Genomic DNA, 21849 nt, shown 5'->3' with positions numbered 1-21849 from the left:
TCTTCAAACTTATTTAACACATGTAAGCAGTGTCTCAGATATCTCATCTACCAGGTTTTAGTGATTTGTTTTCCCACTGTAGCAGCATCTAATTTCCAGCAGACGGTGTTTCTACAAATAAGCTTCACAAGTGTGAAGCACCCATATCACAGTCATGCACAAATGTGCCCCCACATCAAGGGCAGGAGATAGTTAAATGGCAAAGCCCTGAGCAGCTGCAGCCAACAGTGACACAGGATCTGGTTCAAGAAACTATAGAGACATTTCTCTGATTAATGGACTGAAGGATGCTGAAAGGGTTGCACTCTTTCTGCCAAAAGCCAGAGTGGTCTAAAAGTGGTGGTCAAATTCAAATGATCATCAGAATGACCTATGCAGCATTTTAAATCTAGAGATTCTTGGGCTCCATGCCCAGCAATTTTGTTCAGTAGTCTTGGAGGAAAAAAGAACAACTTTTTTTTAGGAAGTTACCCAGTTAGGAAACTTTCTCTAATCCTCTGCTCAAGCAGAATCAGAATAAATGATAGAATCATGGATCAATACCAACTTTCTATATAAATACCTATTTTGTTTGGCATATTTATTTTCAGATATCATATACCTATACGTGTGTGTGTGTGTGTGTGTGTGTGTGTACATGCTTAGTTTAGGGATCGATCTTGACTACATTTAATCATGTGTCTGGGCATTATTTACCTGACGCTTTTGGTTGTCTTTATAATGTCCACCCAGAGAAATTCAGATATTCTTACACAGGAATTGTTGAACTCAGGGGACCCAAATGATCAATATTCCCACTCAAGAATAAGTAGATCATGTAATCAGCAACCCTCACAGAAAAAGACAGCAATGAAGTCTATTTGGATTTTCATCTTCTTCAAGTGAAATGTGATGAAAGAACCATCTGAGCTGTGACCATATGGAAACCACGGATCCAAACCTCTCCTTCCCCCTGCCCTCACCATTCCTTCTAAGGAGAGGAGCGGCAACTGTACTGGGCCATTTTGCCAAGTGCAAAGTGCCAGCACCTCCTTACCTTCTAAATTTATATGGATAATTGCCACAGCACCCAGGAGCAGAAGAGCCAAAGTTATATATATGCGGGAGGCAAACCTTCATACTCTAGAGGTGATGCCACTTACACAATTTTTATTTGGGTCTATGTATTTAATCTCTTTTTCTTTACTTTCCTTTATCCAGAGAAATTGGGTAAATTTTATTATCTACCTCATTACTGTATCCATGAGTCCTACTTTACTATTCAGACCAGATCAGTAGCATAGCACTACCTATAGCCTGTCAGAGATGCTGCTTCTCAGGCCCTGTACCAGAATCTGCACTTTTAATAAAATTTTCACACATGGCATGTGACAGTTTGAGAAGCCCTGATTTAAGGCATGTGAGAACCTCAAAATTGTAAGGAATTTACAAATTTGCTATTAGTTTAAATCTGAATTCAACCATGAAAGCCAAGAACTAAAAACTCTGCCAAGAGGCATACAGACCTTATAGAGGCAGTGCTCAATCCAATCTGTGGTGGGACAAATCAGAACAGTGGAGATCAGTTTTAACCAGAGAAGAATGTGTGCAGCTGATGCAAAACTCAGAAGTGAGAAAGATGACAGAAGTGTATCTCTGATGAATGTCCCTCAAAATTGTCTGAGAAGGGAGATGGAAAAGTTAGTAAGTAATCACGCTGTAGTGAAGTTTAATAATGCACATACACAGAAGAGAGATAAGGCAAAAAATAAATAAAGCAGCAGTGCATGCTGCCTGGAGAGGTCAGAGAATGCTTTTCCAGCAGACCCACATCTGAATTGGGCTTTAAAGAAGACATGCAGACAAGAAAGGTGGCTTTCTGAGCTTTAGAAATCTCAAATACAAATGCCTGGGGTCTTGAGGACATGATCATTGAATTTCAAGGTTCCTATACCTTGCATGTGGATGACAGTGGCTCTGAGTTCATAAAGGGTGTTAAGAAGAAGAGGGTGTTAAAATGCTGCTAGATGCTGGGCCTGAGACACGGTTCTGTTGTTCAGGGTGGGCCTGGGGAATGTACATTCTTATATGTTTGACCAGACATGATGGTGTGTGGCTGAATTAGGAAATGTTTTCTTAAAAAAAAAAAAAAAAGAAAATGTTTTTCTATTTCTTTCTGATAAATCATAAACTGTGTCCTGGACCAAGTGAGTCCTTCACTAGTGGAGTAGACTGATCAACACTATTTTTTAAGTGGCTAGCTTGGGGAAAATGTGGTTATGCTCTTCTTTAGCAAGAGACAGTTAAAGATATTGGCTCTGGAGCCAGTCCTCCAGATGTACTTTGCAACCTTGTACAAGTCACTTTAATGCTCAGTGCCTAAGTGGACTTCTCTCTCAAGTGGGACACTTAATGGAGCAACTGAGAGGATCATGAAACACTACGAACACTGCTTAACATGCATTTAACATGTAGTAACACTACATGTTCCATCATCACCACCATTGTAACCGTGCTACACCAGATTTTATATAGTAGAGCTTTAAGAGCAAGGCATTTGTCTCAAGAACAGATTACAGAGGATTTATTTAAAAATCCTGTTAACAATTAGTGCCTCATACATAGATATAAGTTCATACTTATTTCAAAACTCTCAGTTCCTTTTTAAAAAGTGGAAATATTTACTTACACAAGTCTTCTTCTGTTTTGAGGTATATATGGGATGGCAGCTCAGTGATGTCCCCTCGAATCAGCAAGATAAATGCTTGGCAACTATAAAGCAACAATACTTAAAAGATTTCTTGGGACCAAATGTATTCTTTCTTAAACCAGACTCACTGAAAAACTACACTGACTCTCAACTTAGACCGTGACATGAGCAGAGACAAGTTTGAAGTACTTTATTTAATACAGTTACCGCATTGCACAGAATTCAATCTCTCCTTTCTTAAAAATAATCTAATACAAGAATAGGTTCCACAAGTCCTGGCTCATTATAACAACAGATGCATAATCTAGGAATTCACAATCTGTTTGTACATTCATTCTTTTTTGGTATCTTGCACTTAACACAATACTGTTGAAAGCCATGAGCTTTGGTAGATTTAAAATACTTCGGTAATAGGCATGCTCATTCTCTATTAGCGATAGTATGGATCATTCATGATTGACCTATCAAAAATTTCAAATAATTTCTTTTCCAGGGATGACAGATGTCCAACTAAAATGCATTAAAAGGTCAATATACCTTTCTCTTGATATTTCTGCATTTGAAACAAGTATATAACAAGATATGAATACCTAAAACCATGAAAATTATATATTTATATATACATATATATACACATATATATATAAATTGAAACTAAGGTTTACTTTTTAATTCTGGATATGTTGCTTTTTCTGGATATTAAACAAAAGCTGATTATATCCATAATTCTGTGGAGCTGGTATTCCAGTAACTGGAAAATCTTAAAGTAAAAGGAATGTGAAATAAGGTTGTTTGCCTAACAGTTTGAAAATTCAATGTTTTTTTACCTTCTACTCAATGTTGAGAATATCTACAAAAGTTGCTATAAACACTCCTTTCAAACCAGACAACTTTAAAATAGTAACTCAAGGAGCACCTGGATGGCTTGGTGGTTGAGCGTCTGCTTTTGGCTCAGGTCGTGATGCTGGGGTCCTAGGATCAAGTCCTGCATCAGGCTGCTCACTGGGAGCCTGCATCTTCCTCTGCCTATGTCTTTGCCTCTCTCTGTGTCTCTCATGAATAAAAAAAAAATCTTTTTTTTTTTTTTTAATGTAACTCAATAAGAGTGGCCTGGGGGACTCAGTGGGTTAAGCATCTCACCTCAGCTCAGATCATGATCTCAGGGTCTTGGCATGCAGCCCTGCATCAGGGCTCTACACTTAGTGAAGAGTCTGCTTATCCCTCTTCCTCTGCCCCTCCCCCTGTTTTTGCTCTGTCTCTCTCAAATAAATAAAATATTTAATTTAAAAAAATAGTAACAGTAAATTCAATTCCACCATGGCCTAATCTATTTAGTCCTCCCATGTGGCCCCTCCACTAGTCCTTAGCTTGTATCTCTGCTTTCCCCTCCTGGCTGCTGTACAATTCTGCTCTGTCCTTAGCATTCAAGTTGAAAACCACTTCCTCAGATGAGCCTCCCCTGACCTCCTCAAATAGGTTAAATCCTCTATTACAGACTACCTTTCCATGAACTACTTTATTCTAATCTCTGTCCATATTTCAAGGTAAACCGTGTGTGGGCACACTTTCGCATGCTTAATGTCTGTGTCTCCACTGCCTCCATGATAGTAGAAACTTCTTACTATGGCCAGCCTCACTGCCTATCACATAAAAGACACTTAAATACTGGTTGAATTAATGAATACATTTTTTAAAATTCATAATCAAATACCAAATGGACAAAAGTGTCCTCAAGACAGTATCATCAACTGAAATTGTTTTAATAGCTTTCAAAACCTGGATCCTACCCACTTGAGTCCACGCTACACCAGCTACTATTCCTCCCCTCCTCTTCCTCAACATTTTCATCATACACACCATTTATATGATAATATCCCATGTTTTGAGCATTGTGTAAATATTTCAGTTTCATTGCTTTATTTAATCCTGACTATAGCTCTCCAAATAAGTACGGTCTGACTCCCATTGTACAGGTGAGGACACTGATACTTTAATAAGTAACCTGCCTTAAAGGAAGGTCTGTTATTTTTTAACCTGTTGTCACTTAACCCACACCAGCCCTTTCACTTTGGTCTGTTATATTAGCCTAGGAAATGGCAAACTATATCTGGCTTCCTCTAAGTATGAACTAAATCCTGGCAAGAACACAAAATCATGTGCTATGATAGACATTTTCTGTATTTATCAGCAACATCATTTTGAAGTATCAGAACACATATATGGAGAAATCACTACTCCTGCATGTTCACTTTTCTTGCAAAAGGTCTATACAAGTGCCCTAGGAAGTACCTAATTTAAAATAAAGTACTTGTAATTCAAATTAACAATGCTTATCCAGAATATAGTTTAGAATAACTATATTCAAACATTTAGAGTTCTGATGCTGTTTCTATTTCAAGAAGGAGAATTTTGCATTAGTGGAATCATATCAAAAGTGAATTCCCAATACAAAAGATAAAAATAAATCACTTTAAATTTCAATAGATACAGTTAAGATTCTATAATGCAGATATTGGATTTGGGCAAAAATAAGTAATGTAATAAGAAATCCAGCTTTGATGTTTTAGTAAGTGTTTGCCATTTAGGACTCTAGAAAAATGCTGAAGAAGGAATCTGAAACACAGTTGGCAACTGGAAAGAAGGCAAACTACGAAGGTAACGTAATCCCTCTCTTTGGTAAGCAAGTGAGGAAGTTGGTTTAAGAGAGATGAAATGATTATATCCGTTAATGAAATATCAAACAAGATCAGTCTTTACATATATGACTATCCAAGTAAATGCAAAAACTATCTTCTCTAGCCTGTCATATGTCTGATGCTATCACTTAGATACTAAATTCACCCTTTCTTGAACAGCAGCAAAAATTAATGAGTTCCTTAAATAGTTCTACATATGTTGAACCAAAATATTAAATGTACATTCTTTCCTGGATACTCAGTTTACAGAAACACCAACTCTTTTATTATGCTGAAATTCCCTGGTTGTCTTCAAAATTTTCCAAAACTAACATGACAATGGGAAATGTTGAGTGATTCCTCCTTTAACACCCCATTCCTCCACCCCATTCCTACAAACACCCTATTTTGTTGTATACCACATGGTAAATTGCACAAACAGAGCCACCTTTCATTTCAAACAGTGTGTATCTTACAAACAGAAAAAGAAATTTCCTAAGTTCACAAGGACATTATGGTCTTTTTGTTTGTTTTACATTTCATACAAGTAAATTAGATTTTAGTTTAAGATTCCAGATGTAATCACTTTTGATTTGTTTCCAATATTCTACAACTGCACCTTGGACCTCAGCCAATTTATTGAAGGTGAATAATACTCTAACAATGAATGAAAAGATTTCAAGAAACACCTTATCTCTTTATACCAAATAATATATTGGCTCTGCTCAATCTCTAAAATCACAGGCATGTGTGTGAATATTTACATGCTCTCTCTCTCTCTCTCTCTCTCTCTCTCTCTCTCACACACACACACACACACACACACTTACACATAGTCATGTAGTCATAGAGAAAATTATTGTCAACCTCGTCAAAACTTCTGGTTGGATACCTCTGAGTACACACTAGAGAAAATTCCTACATGGAACAGGCTTTTATAGTCTGGGATAAGAATGGTTCAATCGCTGCATTGTACACCTGAAACTAACAGATCATATGTTAATCATACTACAGTAACACATACATACGTACTTACATACAGAAAATAAAAACAAAAACATTGTGGATTCTGCCAGATGACAGGAAATTGAGTTGTCCGTATGCATAAAGTGTTTCAGGCTTATTTGAATTAACCAAACTTTTGACAATCAAATCAACAACAATTTTTAGCCATAGCTGAGAAGCTGTGAAAGAATTATTTTCTATCTTGTGTTTCCTTACTCCTCTCTATATGCTGATTTTTATCTGGAGGGAAAGCAAAAGCTAAGCATACCAGGCTAGTTATTTTTTTAATATTTTATTTATTTATTCCTGAGAGAGAAGCAGAGACATAGACAGAGGGAGAAGCAGGTTCCTCACAGGAAGCCCAGTGTAGGACTCGATCCCCAGACCAGAATCATGCCCTGAGCCAAAGGCTGACACTCAACCGCTGAGCCACCCAGGCGTCCCTAGAAGGCTAGTTCTACACCATGGTGTCAAGATTCTACTTTACTCCTTCCTCCGTAATCTCACATAAGCAGACTTTTACATTCACCTTTAGGTGATGGCTTCTGTTATTCCAAAACCCAACAGAGTAGTGAGAGATAGGAAGCACAAAATGTTTTCATGCACTGGACTTAAAAGAAGTTTCTTCAGATATTTAGCCTCAGGGAAATGAAAATCACAGGAACTTTTACAGTATTTATTTCTCTTTGATACAGATATATACAGACACATAATCTTAGAGATAAACTGTTCACTCTCTTCTACACCAGCCCCATGATGTTTCACTACCACAGTTAAGACTTCAACATATTCCCAAGATTTAGTCATGCTGTTTTAGTTATAAACCTTTTATGAAAAAGTTACCTTGTTGTGAATCAGACCTTCCCACACAAGGCCACAAAAATGTGTTAGTTCATTTGTGAATAAAATATTTAGCTTAGTTAGGGTTGGTTTGCTGCTTGTATCTCATATAAAGCATGAGAACAGAAATCTGATTTTTGAAACAAGTGATCCATGATTTTTGCTTATAATATTGTAGTAATCTTCACAGATGAGTAAATCTAACTCATTTTTCATGTTTTTTTTTCTTTTTATCTTCCTACAGACTATCGAACAAAGTTAAAAATGCAACCTATGGAATGGGAGAAGATATCTGCAAATGATCTATCAGATGAATGACTAGTATCCATGATCTATGAAGAACTTATTAAACTCAACACCCAACAAACAAAGAATCTAATCAAGAAGTGGGCAGAAGACATGAACAGGCAGGTCTCCAAAGAAGATGTACACATGGCCAGCAAACACATGAAAAAATTCTCCACATCACTTGGCATCAGGGAAATACAAATCAGAACCACAACGAGATACCATCTCACACCAGTCAGATGGCTAAAATAGACAAGTCAGGAAATGACACATGTTGGTGGGAATGTGGAGAAAGGGGAACCTGCATACACTGTTGGTGGTAGTGCAAACTGGTGCAGCTACTCTGGAAAATGGTATTGAAGTTCTTCAAGAAGTTAAAAATAGAACTACCCTACCTCCCAGCAATTGCACTACTGGGTATTTGCTTCAAAGATACAAATAATCAGAAGGAGCACCTGCACCCCAATGTTCATAGCAACAATGTTCACAATAGCTAAACTGTGGAAAGAGCCAAGACATCCATTAACAGATGGATAGATAAAGAATATGTGGTGTATATATACACACACACACAATGGAATATTACTCAGCCATCAGAAAAGATGAATACTTAACCATTTACATTGACTTGGATGGAACTAGAGGGTATTACACTGAGCAAAATAAGTCAATCAGAGAAAGGCAGTTATCCTGTGGTTTTACTCATATGTGAAATATAAGAAACAGCACAGATGATCATAGAGGAAGGGAGGGAAAACTGAGTGGGAAGTCATCAGAGAGGGAGAAAAATCATGAGGGTCTCTTAACCATAGGAACCAAACTGTGGGTTGCTAGAGGTAAGATGGGTGGGAGACGGGGTAACTGGGTGATGGGCATTAAGGAGGGCACGTGATGTCATGAGCACTGGGTGTTACATGCAACTGATGTATTAATGCACTCTACATCTGAAACTAATGATGCACTCTATGTTGGCTAATTGAATTTAAATTAAAAAAATGGATTTGATTCTAATTCTCACATGAGAGAACGAGCCCATGTTGTTCTACTTTAAAAAACTATATAGAAGGATAATGTTCTATGTCAAATGGCTGAAGCCCACACACAAAATGCCCCATTGCCAGTGAGCCTGCAGTGGCCATGCAATCAGCTTACACTTCTGAGTCAGCACTGGAGGTCTTGCTTTCATGCCAGTCATGTGCCTGGTCAGCAGAGACCTTTACAAGGGTCAAATGAGGTTTCATTCTCCAAGGACGAGGACATCAATCCTACTCATGACCTGAGGTTTTTCCCCTCCACTGGGTAATTCACACATTCAAAAATGAGTATTTCAATATATAAACACTTAAAATAGTTTCACATCATTAAAAGGGATTTTTGAATGGTTAGGACTACACACACACACACACACACACACACACACACTTTTAGCTTCCAGGATTCAGCAGATCAGGTAAAGAACAAGGCATAAAAGTCTTGGCAAAATGGTATTTCTAGCATGCTGGTCCCCTACTTGCTTGGGAAGAGGGCTTTTAATGAAATGCAGGTCTTCAGAGACGAACAAGAGTGGCCAGAACAGGACTTTTTGAGGCTATACAGCTTTCCTAATTAGGCAAGGTTGTCTTACTTGAGAGTTTTGTGATGGAAATCTATTTAGAGACAAATGCTATACCTCACGCTATGAAGTATAGCAGTTGCTTTAGAGTATTTCACATCTACTCTCTCACAACAAGGCCAATTCAAGTAAACATTTAAATAACCATTTCCTATAGATGCATACCTTAAAACTAAAATTCAACACTGGCAGTTGTTGCATTACCTAAAATGAAAAACCTCCTCAGAGTACTCAATGAGAATCAGTTCCTTCCAACACCACCTCTTCAAAAGACACTGAGGTTAATCTAGCACCTGATAATAATTCTCATTCACAAAAATAAATAAAATAAATAAAAATAAAAATAAAATAAAATAAAATAAAATAAAATAAAATAAATAAAATAAAATAAAATAAAATAAAATAAAATAAAATAAAATAAAATAAAATAAAATAAAATAAAATAAAATAAAATAAAATCTCATTCACTTTCACTTCTTGGAAAGCTCCAGAGTTTCCTAGGACACTCTATAAGGGATTTTCTAGTACAGTCCATCTAAAATCAACTAGAATTTAAAATCAAAGTCCTCCAAACATTGAGAAACCAAAGAATCAGTTCAGGAACAGAAAATTCCTCAAACTCCATAGAGAAAAGGTACAAAAGAGTGTGTCTGAGACACTAAATGCCAGTATTAAGAACTGTTGCAAATATGTTTTCAGAGTCCTAGCTCACCTCTCTCCATTTATCTACCTTGACGTTTTACAAGAAATCTCTTAAGCAATCTGAGCTTCAAGTTCCTCAGATCGCAAAACATAGAGAATAAAGCCTACCTCACCAGGTTGTGAAAATTAAACTAAACTACACATTTTAAAGGTCTTTTAAAAAGTTAAATCTTCATGTTACGGTGAGATATTGCTTATTAAATGAGGTTGGAAAAAGAGAAAGACAAATGATCATGAAATGTTCTATAATTTGTCACTAAATAGCCAGAAATACTTCCATGAAAATGTAAATCTACCCTCTACATCAATTAAACAAGTAGTCCCCAGAATATCCTACATGGGAGAGAAAGAAGCTCGTTTTATGATGTAGATATAAATCCTATTATCAAAAGTATGCAATTCCATACAGATAGTATTATGAAATACTTGTGGGAATCAAAGTTAACACTTATAAGGATCAGGCAGAGAAATCTGGTTCTAACTAGACTTGTTTCTTGCCTTAAGCCCTCATAGCTACTGCCAGTCAAACACTTGTTTACAAATCTAAAGATCTGACATTCATAGATCTCAGTACATTTTTCTTTACTGAAATAGGAACTCAGCCTTCTGAAACCTATAAGCCATAAATGTATAAACCAGAGACACATACAGAATGAATAATAAATAAATGTTTGATCTCCTGGTTTTTTTGCTTACCTAAATATACTAAGAATTTTTTTTTTTTTTTTTTTTTTTTTTTTTTTACTAAGAATTTTTTTAACCATCACTCTGTTAGGAGCTAAAAGCAGCATAATTTCACCCTTCAACTATATGGAAATAACTTTCAGTCATCCAAGTTAAGACTCCTAAGTTAAATCCAGGGGGAAAAAAAAGCCAATTACTTGACTTTGGAATGGTGTCATCTGTGCAGAATAACCTTTTTAATAGTTATATTTATACAAGTGTAGTTTACTGACTTAAAAATTTATTCGACTCTATTTTCTGTGGTCTGGGATAACCAATACATGGTTAAAGCTCTGATATCTGTATATAAAAGCCATTATCCAGATCATCCATCAGCCTTGGGCACATGAATCTCATGTTATCTCCTGGCTCTTTTGACCCAGAGCAGAGCACCCCTGCTTCACTCTTTCATGAGGTGCACTGGATGGTCTTTGACAGCACCTGTGGCACTTCCTCCTCATCTCCTAATGAAAATCTTCTTCCAGAAGAGAGCTGATTCCTTCCTTCTACCTATAAATGTCTCCTTAGAATCCCAGTAAGCCAGTCCTTCACACAGCAGATCAACTTCATGAGGTATCCAAAGTGTTAGTGCTGTACCTCCATCTTTTGCCTGCTTCAGAATTATGGAAAAACCAGGTATCCTACCTCCCCAGTCCTTGAGGTAGTTATGCCATTAGCAAACTGATGACATTTCTTTCTCCATGGCAGAAGTATGGGTCCAAAGATTCTGGACCTTAACAAAATACCCGGTGAGGAAATATGATTCTAGTCTTTGCATCTTGCAGAAACCTCCCAACATGAGGTAGGGAAGGGGGGAATAACAAAGAAATGTTGTTAGTATGTACTTTTTTACCTTTTCCCCCCAAAATTCAATTATTGCTTATTTTTGTCCCTCCTAATGAAGGAAACACACACACACACACACACACACACACACAGGTTAGGCCTCCTTCAAAGTTGAAGCAATTAGAAGAGTCTCAAACTATGAATCACACTCATTTGGATTTGCCTTCTTTTCCTTTAGGAGCTATCTCTGTATCACTCCCTACCGAATGTAAACAAGTTACCCATTCTGTTGATTTCATATAATTTGTTCACATAACTGAACATATGATAAATGGTAATCCTTCTATTAGCCTACATGATGCAAAGTGACATGAAGAGAAAAAAAATACCCTGGGATTCTGAGTGTTATAGAAAGCCTAATCTTAGAGGAGCAAGCCTCTATCATTCTACGATTTCGTTCTTGAACCACTCAAACTGTTATCCACATTACTCATTATAAAGGGCCAGTCTTTTGGACTCTATTAGGGCATTGATATCCTACTTCAGGTAACCTGAAAATAAAGTGACAAGAAAGAGAAAAAGCCTTAGTTTTAGGGAGTACCACACTTGAACCCAGAATAATGGTGAGGCTCTGAGCAAAGAGAACGAGATGTAAGGGTTAACATGCTCCAGCCAAATTTCACACAGGCTGGCCTTCCGCAAACTTCTCCAGAAAGCAGCCCCTGCCAAATTCTTGAAGCAATCAGTCCTAGTGAAAGCTGAGATGGCAGCTCAGACCACAGGTTCAGCAGAGCTATAAACTCAAGTCTCAAACTCCATCCTCCTAATCAAGCAAACACAAGGGCATCAATCAATAAATGCTGAGAGAGCAGAAAAGGGAGAGAGGACAAGCTCTAACACATTGTACTGCCACTATAACACAGGGCTTGGACCCAAGACCTTGAATGTGGCTGAACGAGGGCTGGCACTTCTTCACTAACATTGCGTGAAAACTCCACAACACAAAAGCCAGGATTCCTGTATCAAAATCTAACGACCAGGGCAGCCCAGGTAGCTCAGTGGTTTAGCGCCGCCTTTGGCCCAGGGCGTGATCCTGGGGACCCGGGATCGAGTCCCACATCAGGCTCCCTGCGTGGAACCTGCTTCTCCTTCTGCCTGTGTCTCTGCGTCTCTCTCTCTCCTCTCTGTGTATTCTCATGAATAAATAAATAAAATCTTTAAAAAAAAAATCTAATGACCAGCCTTGCTAGATCCTTATCCCAGCTTTTATAGACAACTGAGTACCTGGAGACTCAGCAAATGTTGCTGCAGATCACTTGGTCTTGTCATCTAGCCAACTGCCCTTCTATGCTCAACACACACACACACACACATACACACACACAATTTGTCCACCCCTGGTAGAAGTATACATTGGTACAATTACAGAATTAGAGAATAACTTTATATAAGATATTTTATCAAAACTATTAATATACATTTTGACTCAGAATTTCACCTTCTAGAAATTTATCATATATACCTATTTGCAAAATGATGTTTGTACAAAGTATTCATAGCAGCACTGCTATTTTATAGCAGATTACAAAGAATGTAATGTTCATCAACAAGGTACTGATTAAATATATAATGCTACATCTACATGATGGAATATTCTACAGCTGTGTTTTTTTTTTTCAAAAAAAGGATAATAAAGCTTGCTTTGTGTTGATATAAAATACCCCAAAAGACACTGTTCAAGGTGTATATGGTGGGAAATAGACCATGCATTTTTTTCCCTTCCTAATATTTGAATGATAGGGACATAATGCAAATTATTAAATGCATAAAGACTAAAAATGATGACAGGTAAATCTTTAAAAGCAGAGTATTTAAAATGACCACAAAATAAGGCAATAAAATTCTGTATAATTTAGAATTCTGAGAGTTTTCAAGGTGAAGTTCAAATGAAGTCTTATGTGATTTCTTAGGCAAGACTCAATTAAGCACACTCATGGATGTACTCAATTTATGAGAACATGAGAAATGATCAAAGTAAGGTCAATCTACGACTGATTCATAAAGACTTTTCAGGTCATATGCCAGGATTAGTCATAGTCAGCTAGTGAGCTTAGTTTATAAACTTTTTAATTTTACATATATAGTAATAAAATGGAAACTGATGCTCACAAACAAGGTCTTGTGGTGTGTGGCACAATAAACAGGAGAGAACTAGAAAATATCTGGTTTAAATCAAAGCCCTGATTTTTGACCAATCATCTGGTTTCTGAGGACTTCAGTTTCCTAAGAAGCTATTAAATAAAAGCTAGGCATAATTATCACCAAGATTCCTTCCAGCTTTACTATTCTACAATTCCATTCATTATTATTGTAATATAGTAAAAACTCTAAGATTTTGAAAATATTAAAGAATCATGATACAAACCATAGAATGAAAGCAGCAACATATAGTAAAGAAGAATATGCAGACAAAACAGACAAAATATGCAGCAAATAAAGGTTCTGATTATGCCATCTTGACTATTTTTTAAATTTGACTACTGAGAGATGTGAGGGATAAAGAACCTACTATAAAATCAAGCCTAGTATTTTCCAAAAGCTGCTCAAAGTTTCAGAATGAATATTACCACCTCTGTAGACAGATCATGAGATTAGTGTCTTAAGACCCAAAATGGTCATGACTTTGAATGAACTATGGAGGTACCAAAAAGTTCCATCTTGCAACATGAAGCATAATTCAAGAAGCGCTAGCTGAGTGATAAAGTATTCGGAATTCAAATGTTTGGAAGGAGAGGGGAGGAATAAGATCAGTATTATTTGCTTTGGTCTGAGTTTTTTCAAGCTCTGCTTCTGTATCCTGGATAATTTTCACCAAAGATACTTTTTAATACAATGTTGAATAAATAAGAATGCAAAACAAAAATCCCAAATCAAACAAAAACAAAACAAATAACCAATTAAATACCCACAATGGAAAAGTGAACTAAAACTTAAATGGTAAGCAGATGCCCTATGACAGAGAAATGAACCAAAGACTTGGGCTCCTATAAATCCAGGGAGCTGAGTTTTAGTCCATCCTATTAAGCCAGAATTATCTAAGGGGGCTGACTTGAAAATGTAAATGAAAACATTCCTAGAAAAACATGCTCAGTTTACCTAATATGATTGAGAAGAAATAAAAAATCTTAACTAGATCTACAACCATTAAAGAAATTTGATCAATAACTGAAAATTTTCCATAGAAATATCACATCAAAGAATATATATCCAATGGACTATCAAATAATACAATGTCATTCAATAAACAAATAATTTTAATCATTTATAAATTCTTCCACAGGCTAGGAAAATCAATTTATGAAAAAAAATGTTGCAAGTTCAGAATATGGCCGAAATTTTCTCTAGTAAAGTATACCTAGGAGAGAAGTTGTTGGACCATGTGATATGTACATCTTTGGTTGAGTGAGATAACACTAAATTATTTTCCGAAATGCTTATACCTGTTTGTATCCCATTAAGTGGTATGGAAAAGTTTCAGTTGTATTATCTTCTTGGCAACATCTAATAACATCTAATATCTACTTGGCAACTTTTCACTTTGCCAATCTATTGCATTTAAATTATTTATTCTGAACTTCCTTTCCTTTCCTTTGTTTTCTCCAAGTTTAGAGTCATGTGAAAAGCTTTTGCTTATCCCAACACCACCTTCACTCCCATCAGCTATCCTTTGAGCCTTTATTCTTTCCTTCCTTTCCAACAACTCACTACCTTTCGATTTTAAGCTTTCTTCAAAAAAATAATCTGTAAGTTATACTGTTATTATCTGTTATTATCTACAGGACCTAGATATTTGGTGTTATTGATAACTAGGATATTTATTGGCTGTCATGTACATCTGGTAATTCTCCAGTATCCTCTACTGAAGCCAAGTATCAACAACCATGTGATAAAATTGGATGGTTAGTTTTGCCATATGCTTATTTTGAAAATGCAAATTTGTTCCAAACGATTGATACATTTGAGAACTATTTGAGCCTAGCACAAATTTTGCATTTGCTTATGCACAGATTCATTTGTGAAAAATATGAGGTAAAGAAAGAAAACTGTATTCAGCTGAGTGTAAGCCATGTAGGAACACACAAAAACCAATCTCAATTTCAAAGCTTCCTGCCGGTATAGCCACCATCACTTTAAACCATGTATTTTAAAATCAGATTGAAGTAATTCTTGTGCTCTTTCTACCAGGCACTGTGGTAAGGCACTAGTAATCAAAATTCTCCGTGGTCCTCAAACTCACAAACTGATGTGCAATCTCATGGAAGCTATTTTTGTGGCAATAATTACTAGATTATAATCGGATTAAGTGCTGCAAAAAGTAAATGCATGATGTTCTGATGATCTGTTACATGAATAAAGCTCTAACCTAACTTGAAGGCTACAATTCAAGGATAGCAGAGAAAGCTGCCTTGAGAAATTGACCTTCAAAGTGAAATGGCAAAAGTGAATTAAAGTCAGTCTGATACCAGATAAGAATGAGAGGAAGGAAAGGCTACATGAGAAGGCTCTGAAATATAAAGAAATCTGTCCCTAAGGAGGAATAGAGAGAAGGCAAGTTTGGCAGAAGCATAGTGAGAGAGGATCCCTGGGTGGCTCAGTGGTTTAGCACCTGCCTCGTCCCAGAGCATGGTCCGGGAGTCCCAGAATAGAGTCCCACACCCAGCTCCCTATGAGGAGCCTGCTTCTCCCTCTGCCTGTGTCTCTGCCTCTGTGTGTTTCTCATGAATAAATAAATAAAATCTTAAAAAAAAAAAAGCAGCATTGCAAGAGAGAAGAATAATGATACAGTAAAAGGATGCAGCAGGTTGGATGGTAGCCATCCAGACAGTAGGGGCATCTGGAACCTCTGAATGTGATCTTGTTTGTAAAAAGGGTCTTTGCATATTTAATTATGCAAAAGATCTTCAAGATGAAGTCATCATAGATTAACTGCATGGGCCTTAAATCCAATCACACACATTCTTCTAAGAGACGGGAAAGGAGAAAAAAAGACACACAGAAAAGAAGTTGATGTGAAAATGGAGTCAGAGGTGGAATGATGGGTCTACAAGCCAATGAATACCAAGGATTTCCAGAAGTCACCAGAAGCTAGGAGCTAGGCATGAAGAGATTTTCCCTCAGAACCCACTGAGGAAACCAAAAGTGGTCACATTGTGATTCTGGACTTCCTCAGAACTATAAGTGAATAAATTTCCATTTCTTGAAGTCATACAGCTTGTCACAGACAACTGGTACAGAAGTCCTATCACTCAAGGGCCTTATAACTAAGGTCTCTGGGGCAGGCTGCTTCTCAGAGGGCTCCCACTAATCGCTATCTCCAGGTATTCACAACCGTTGTCAAGGGCTGCCGTGGAATGTGCCTTGAGCTCACGTATATAGCTCAGGGGGTTTTGGCTCTTTGTTTTATATTTTTCATTTAATTATTTCCAGGGCTTAGCATAGGACCTAGAACATCATAAAAGCCTAATAAATATTTAAGAAATGACTACTTGATTACTTTTAGAGAACTAGAGTGTTGGAGAATTGTGCAGTTGGGAGAGGGTCTTAAGGAAAGGATAATTAAAATCACCTATGTTCAAAGGAGAGAGATTCTTTTCAAAAAGAGAGAGTATACAAATATAGTCATGACTGTATTGTGACCTGCTATTGGATCAAATGATAAACTGCAACTTTACTTCTAAAAGATGGCAAGGAACGTATTCACTTTGTGCTACGTGAACTTAAACACGTAACTTAACCTGTTGGTTCTTTTTTTTTTTTGATAAATTTATTTTTATTGGTGTTCAATTTGCCAACATACAGAATAACACCCAGTGCTCATCCCGTCTAGTGTCCCCCTCAGTGCCCCTCACCCACTCACCCCCACCTCCTGCCCTCCTCCCCTTCCACCAGCCCTAGTTCGTTTCCCAGAGTCAGGAGTCTTTATGTTCTGTCTCCCTTTCTGATATTTCCCACACATTTCTTCTCCCTTCCCTTATATTCCCTTTCACTATTATTTATATTCCCCAAATGAATGAGAACATGTTTGTCCTTCTCCGATTGACTCAGTTCTTATCTGAAAAATGTAAGGAATAACTGAGTATAGTGAAGCTAGAAAGGCAATGCAAATATAAAGAGCTTAGAACTGTATTCAAAATATTATATAAATTCAACAAATCTTTTTATCAACATTAGTTAGAGAACATTCCATTCAACAGCATCAGAATGCATACTCTTCTCAAGTGCGAAGGGAACATTCAGCAGGAGAGACCTACAGCAAACAAGACGTAAACACAAGAAGACTGCAATCGTATCAGGGATCATTTCTAATCAGTTATAAGAAACTAGAAATCATTAGTAAGAAAATCCACAAATATATGGAAATTAAACAACACATTCCAGAACAACCAACAGGTCAAAGAAGGAGATCAAGAAGGAAATCTTAAAAAATATGTGGGAGTGAATGGGTGACGGGCCCTGGGGGTTATTCTGTAGGTTGCTAAATTGAGCACCAATAAAAAATAAATTAAAAAAATAAAATAAATAAAATAATATCTTGAGACAAATGAACATGGAAACTCAACATACCAAAATGTACGCAATGCAGCAAAAGGAGTTCTAAGAGTAAAGTTTAAAGTAATAAACACTTACATTAAGAAAAAGGAAAGCGATTGCGTGGCTGGACTCGGCCGCCGCTGCGGTGGGAGGCGCGTGTCCGGGCCCTCGCCGTCGCCATCGCCGTCGCCGTCGCCGCCCCGACCAGCGGCTTTCGCCTTGCGGCCCGCCGCTCCATAGCCAGCCTTCGGGGCCCCTGCCCGCCACCAACATGCCGCGTGTCTACAGTGGCTATGGCCGCCTCCTCGAAATAGACCTCAGAAACGGGTACGGCTTCGTGGAGTTCGAGGACTCCCGCGACGCCGGCAACGCCGTTGAGGGGCTGAAGGGCAAAGAGCTCGGCGGCGAGCGCGGGAGCGTGGAGCGCGCCGGGCCCGCGCCGTGACCGCGAACGGCTACGGCTACGGCTACGGCTACGGCTACGGCTACGGCTACGGCTACGGCTACGGCTACGGCTACGGCTACGGCTACGGCTACGGCTACGGCTACGGCTACGGCTACGGCTACGGCTACGGCTACGGCTACGGCTACGGAAGCCGCCGTGGTGGAGGCGGATTCGGCAGTCGGAGAACCTCCGGCAGAGACAAATACGGACCACCTGTTCCACAGAATTCAGGCTTATTGTAGAAAATCTTTCTAGTCGTTGCAGTCGGCAGGATTTAAAGGATTTCATGAGACAAGCCCGTGAAGGAACCTATGCGGACGCTCACGAAGCACGCGCCAACGAGGGTGCTTGAATGCGGTTCCTACTCTGACGTGACGCGAGCTTTGCATAAACTGGACGGTACAGAAATAAATGGCAGAAACGTTAGGCTCATTGAGGATAAACCACGAACGAGCCATAGGCGGTCTTACTCTGGAAGCAGATCAAGAGTGAAGTTTATAGTAATAAACACTTACATTAAGAAGAAAAAAGAAAGAAAAGAAAGAAAGAAGGAAGAAATCAAATAACCTCAGTTGACAATTCAAGGAAGTAGAAAAAGAAAAAATGAGGCACAAAGTTAACAGAAATAAAGAAGTAATATCAAAGAATAAATAGCATAGACAATAGAAAGGAAAAGGATAAAGATCAACAAAATTAAGCATGCGTTTCTTGTAAAGCAAAACAAAATTTACAAACCTTTGACCAGACTAGCCAAGAAAAAAAGAGAGGAGACTCATGTAAAATTATAAATGAAAGAGGAGACATTACAACTGAAATACTCAGGACCATAAGAAACTAGTATGAACAATTATACTCTGACAAACTGGATAATCTGGAAGAAATGAATAAATTTCTGGCGACATATAACCTGTCAAGGAGGAAACGTGAAGAAATAGAAAATTCGGACAGACCAATATCAAGAGGACTGGGGGGAAAAAGGTAAGAAGACTGAATTACTAATCAAAATCTACCCCCACCCCACACAGGACCAGATGGTTTCAGTGGTGAATTCTACCAAACATTTAAACAAAGAATTAACCCAATTCTTCTCAAACTACCATCAAGAAATTGAAGTAAGGACCCCTAAAAACTCTTGTTATAAGGCCAGCATTACCCTGATATCAAAGCCAAGGGCATCTGATCTGCGTAGCTCGGTAGTTGAGCTTCTGCCTTTGCTTCAGATCATGATCCTGGGGTCCTGGGATCAAGCCCCCTATTGTGGGGAGCCTGCTTCTCCCTCTGCCTATGTCTCTCATGAATAAATAAATAAAATCTTTAAAAAAAAAAGCCAGATAAAGATGCTACAAAAAAATTAAATGATAGGTCAATATTCCTAATGAGTATATATGCAAAATATTTATATGAAAATACTCAACAAAATGCTAGCAAATAGAATTCACACATTAAAAGGACAATATATCATTACAAATGAGATTTGTTCATAGTGTGCAGAATCTTGGTTTCACATATGCAAATTAATGAATGTGCTATGTCACATTAACCAGAATGAAGGATAAAAATCTAATGATCATCTCAAGAGATGCAGAAAAAAGTATTTGACAATATTCAGCATGCTTACATGATAAACCTAACAAATTGAGTACAGATGGAATTTATGTCAATATTTTCAAAGTTCATATATACCAACCTACAGCTAACACTATATTCAATGGTAAAAAGCTGAAGGCTTCTCTTGAAATATTTAGGGTGCCCACACTTATCACTCCTATTCAACATATTACATGAAGTTCTACCCAGAGTATTAAGAAAAAAAAAATATAAAAGATATCCAAAGCAGTAAAGAAGAATTAGAATTGTCCCTGTTTGCAGGTAACATTACATATAAAAAGGCATTTTACAGACACATACACACACATACATGTATACACTTACAATGGATTCTTATTCAACTATAAACAAAAAGGAAATCCTGCCTTTGTAAAATGGATGAACCTAGAGGGCACGATGCTAAATTAAATGTAGACAGGGACTTAAAAATACTCTATGGTATCACTTATATGTGGAATCTAAAAGAGTTGACTTCATTGCAATGGAGAGCCGACTGGTCGTTGCCAGAGCCTGAGATGTGTGGAAAATGGGGAGAGGTGTAAGTTCTAGGGATCTAATGTACAGCATAGTGACTATGACTAATAATACTTTATTATATACTTAAAATATGCTAAGAAATAGATCTTTAATATTTTCACCACTAAAAAGGGGGGGGAGAATGTACCTCTGAGGTGGTAGATATGTTAATTAACTTGAATGCAGTAATCATCTCACAGTATAAACATATATCCAATCATCATGCTGCATGATGGACATACAATGTTGTGTTTCAACAGAACTCAAAAAATCTGGGGGAAAAAGTTGTCATTTTTTGTGAAATGATGCATATAGAAACATTTAATGAAAAATAAAGTGCAATACACATAGCAAGGGTTATTATCATAAAGAATCACTAAGCTTATGATCACAATTTCTTGAGTTCCAAATAATCACAATTTTTATTAGCTGTTCTTTATTAGCTGTTTTTACTAGCTGTTGGAGCTATCCTCACACCTCCAATCTCAGACACTTAGCACATGACCTATCCTCTACTTCAGAAAGAAAAGTTCTTATAAGAAATTACTTAAAACGCCACCCTATGACTTCCTCAACTTCTCTTTTTCTTCTCCATCATCTCTAGTTTCTCTATGAACGTTCTATTACAGTTCATGCCTTGTCAGAAAGCACATGCTAGGGATTAGTCCATCTCTTGAGTACCCTGAAGCTTTATTTCCAAGTTTGGCCATTCTCACCAGCATTGAAAATTATTCTGGCTCCTTGTCATAAATACAATCATAACCAGAACAGTAATTTAAGATCATGATGAAAACCTCTCTCCCTGGAACAGTGTTTCTTGTCCATGCTTCTAAGTGTCTCCAATTTCCCAATTCTCTTTCCACTGGCCTCTTAACTCTACCCCTGGAGTAGCTACTGTCCTCTCTGTTACAATGGGCACCATGCTGCCATCAACAATCAAGCCTGTTATAAACAATAAACTGTGCCCATTTCTCATTTCACCTGACTTCTAAAAAGTCTTAGACACATACTTTTATTGCCTTGTATTCTTCACTTTAAGGAAGGCCTAAGAAATAGGTATCTGCTTTTCACTATCAAAATGCCAAACAATAAAACCACACTTTGCCACATAAAACCCCCATAGACAAGAACAGACATTTATTACTCCTGTTTTTGTAATTAAGTAGGCTGAGGCTGAGAAAATTTAAGTCACTTTCACAAGACTACAAAATGTGTGAAGAGCTTAAAAATCAAACCATTCTGATATTTGAGTCTAACTCAGCTAACGTTTATAAGTTTTAACATGATTTTCGATTTAATACAACTCTGTATATTTCTACTCAGCAATCTCCAGAATCTCATTTCCTAACCTAATCAGCATATATTGACT

General features: G+C 37.4%; 1 protein-coding gene across 4 annotated transcripts in view; it reads right to left on the bottom strand.

Moving 5' to 3' along the window:
• LOC144321974 (uncharacterized) overlaps positions 1 to 18696 on the bottom strand; it is a 215455-nt gene extending 196759 nt beyond the window's left edge. For 2 of the 4 annotated variants that reach the window (XR_013387518.1, XR_013387517.1), the window contains exon 1: positions 18008 to 18692. Coding sequence is in view for 1 of the 4 variants with exons in the window: in XM_077911372.1 (XP_077767498.1) it covers positions 18009 to 18644 (636 nt within the window). In the remaining 3 variants the exon portion in view is untranslated. Of the gene's footprint in view, positions 1 to 1443; positions 1660 to 2664; positions 2752 to 18007 lie in introns of those variants that run through there. The other 2 variants (XR_013387519.1, XM_077911372.1) reach the window with 2 other exon arrangements.
• Between the last annotated feature and the right edge of the window lie 3153 nt (positions 18697 to 21849).

Source organism: Canis aureus, chromosome 10 (genome assembly GCF_053574225.1).
Source record: "Canis aureus isolate CA01 chromosome 10, VMU_Caureus_v.1.0, whole genome shotgun sequence".
Taxonomy (NCBI): Eukaryota; Metazoa; Chordata; class Mammalia; order Carnivora; family Canidae; genus Canis; species Canis aureus.
Note: the sequence above shows the minus strand (reverse complement) of the source record. Positions and strands in the feature narration are given on the sequence as shown.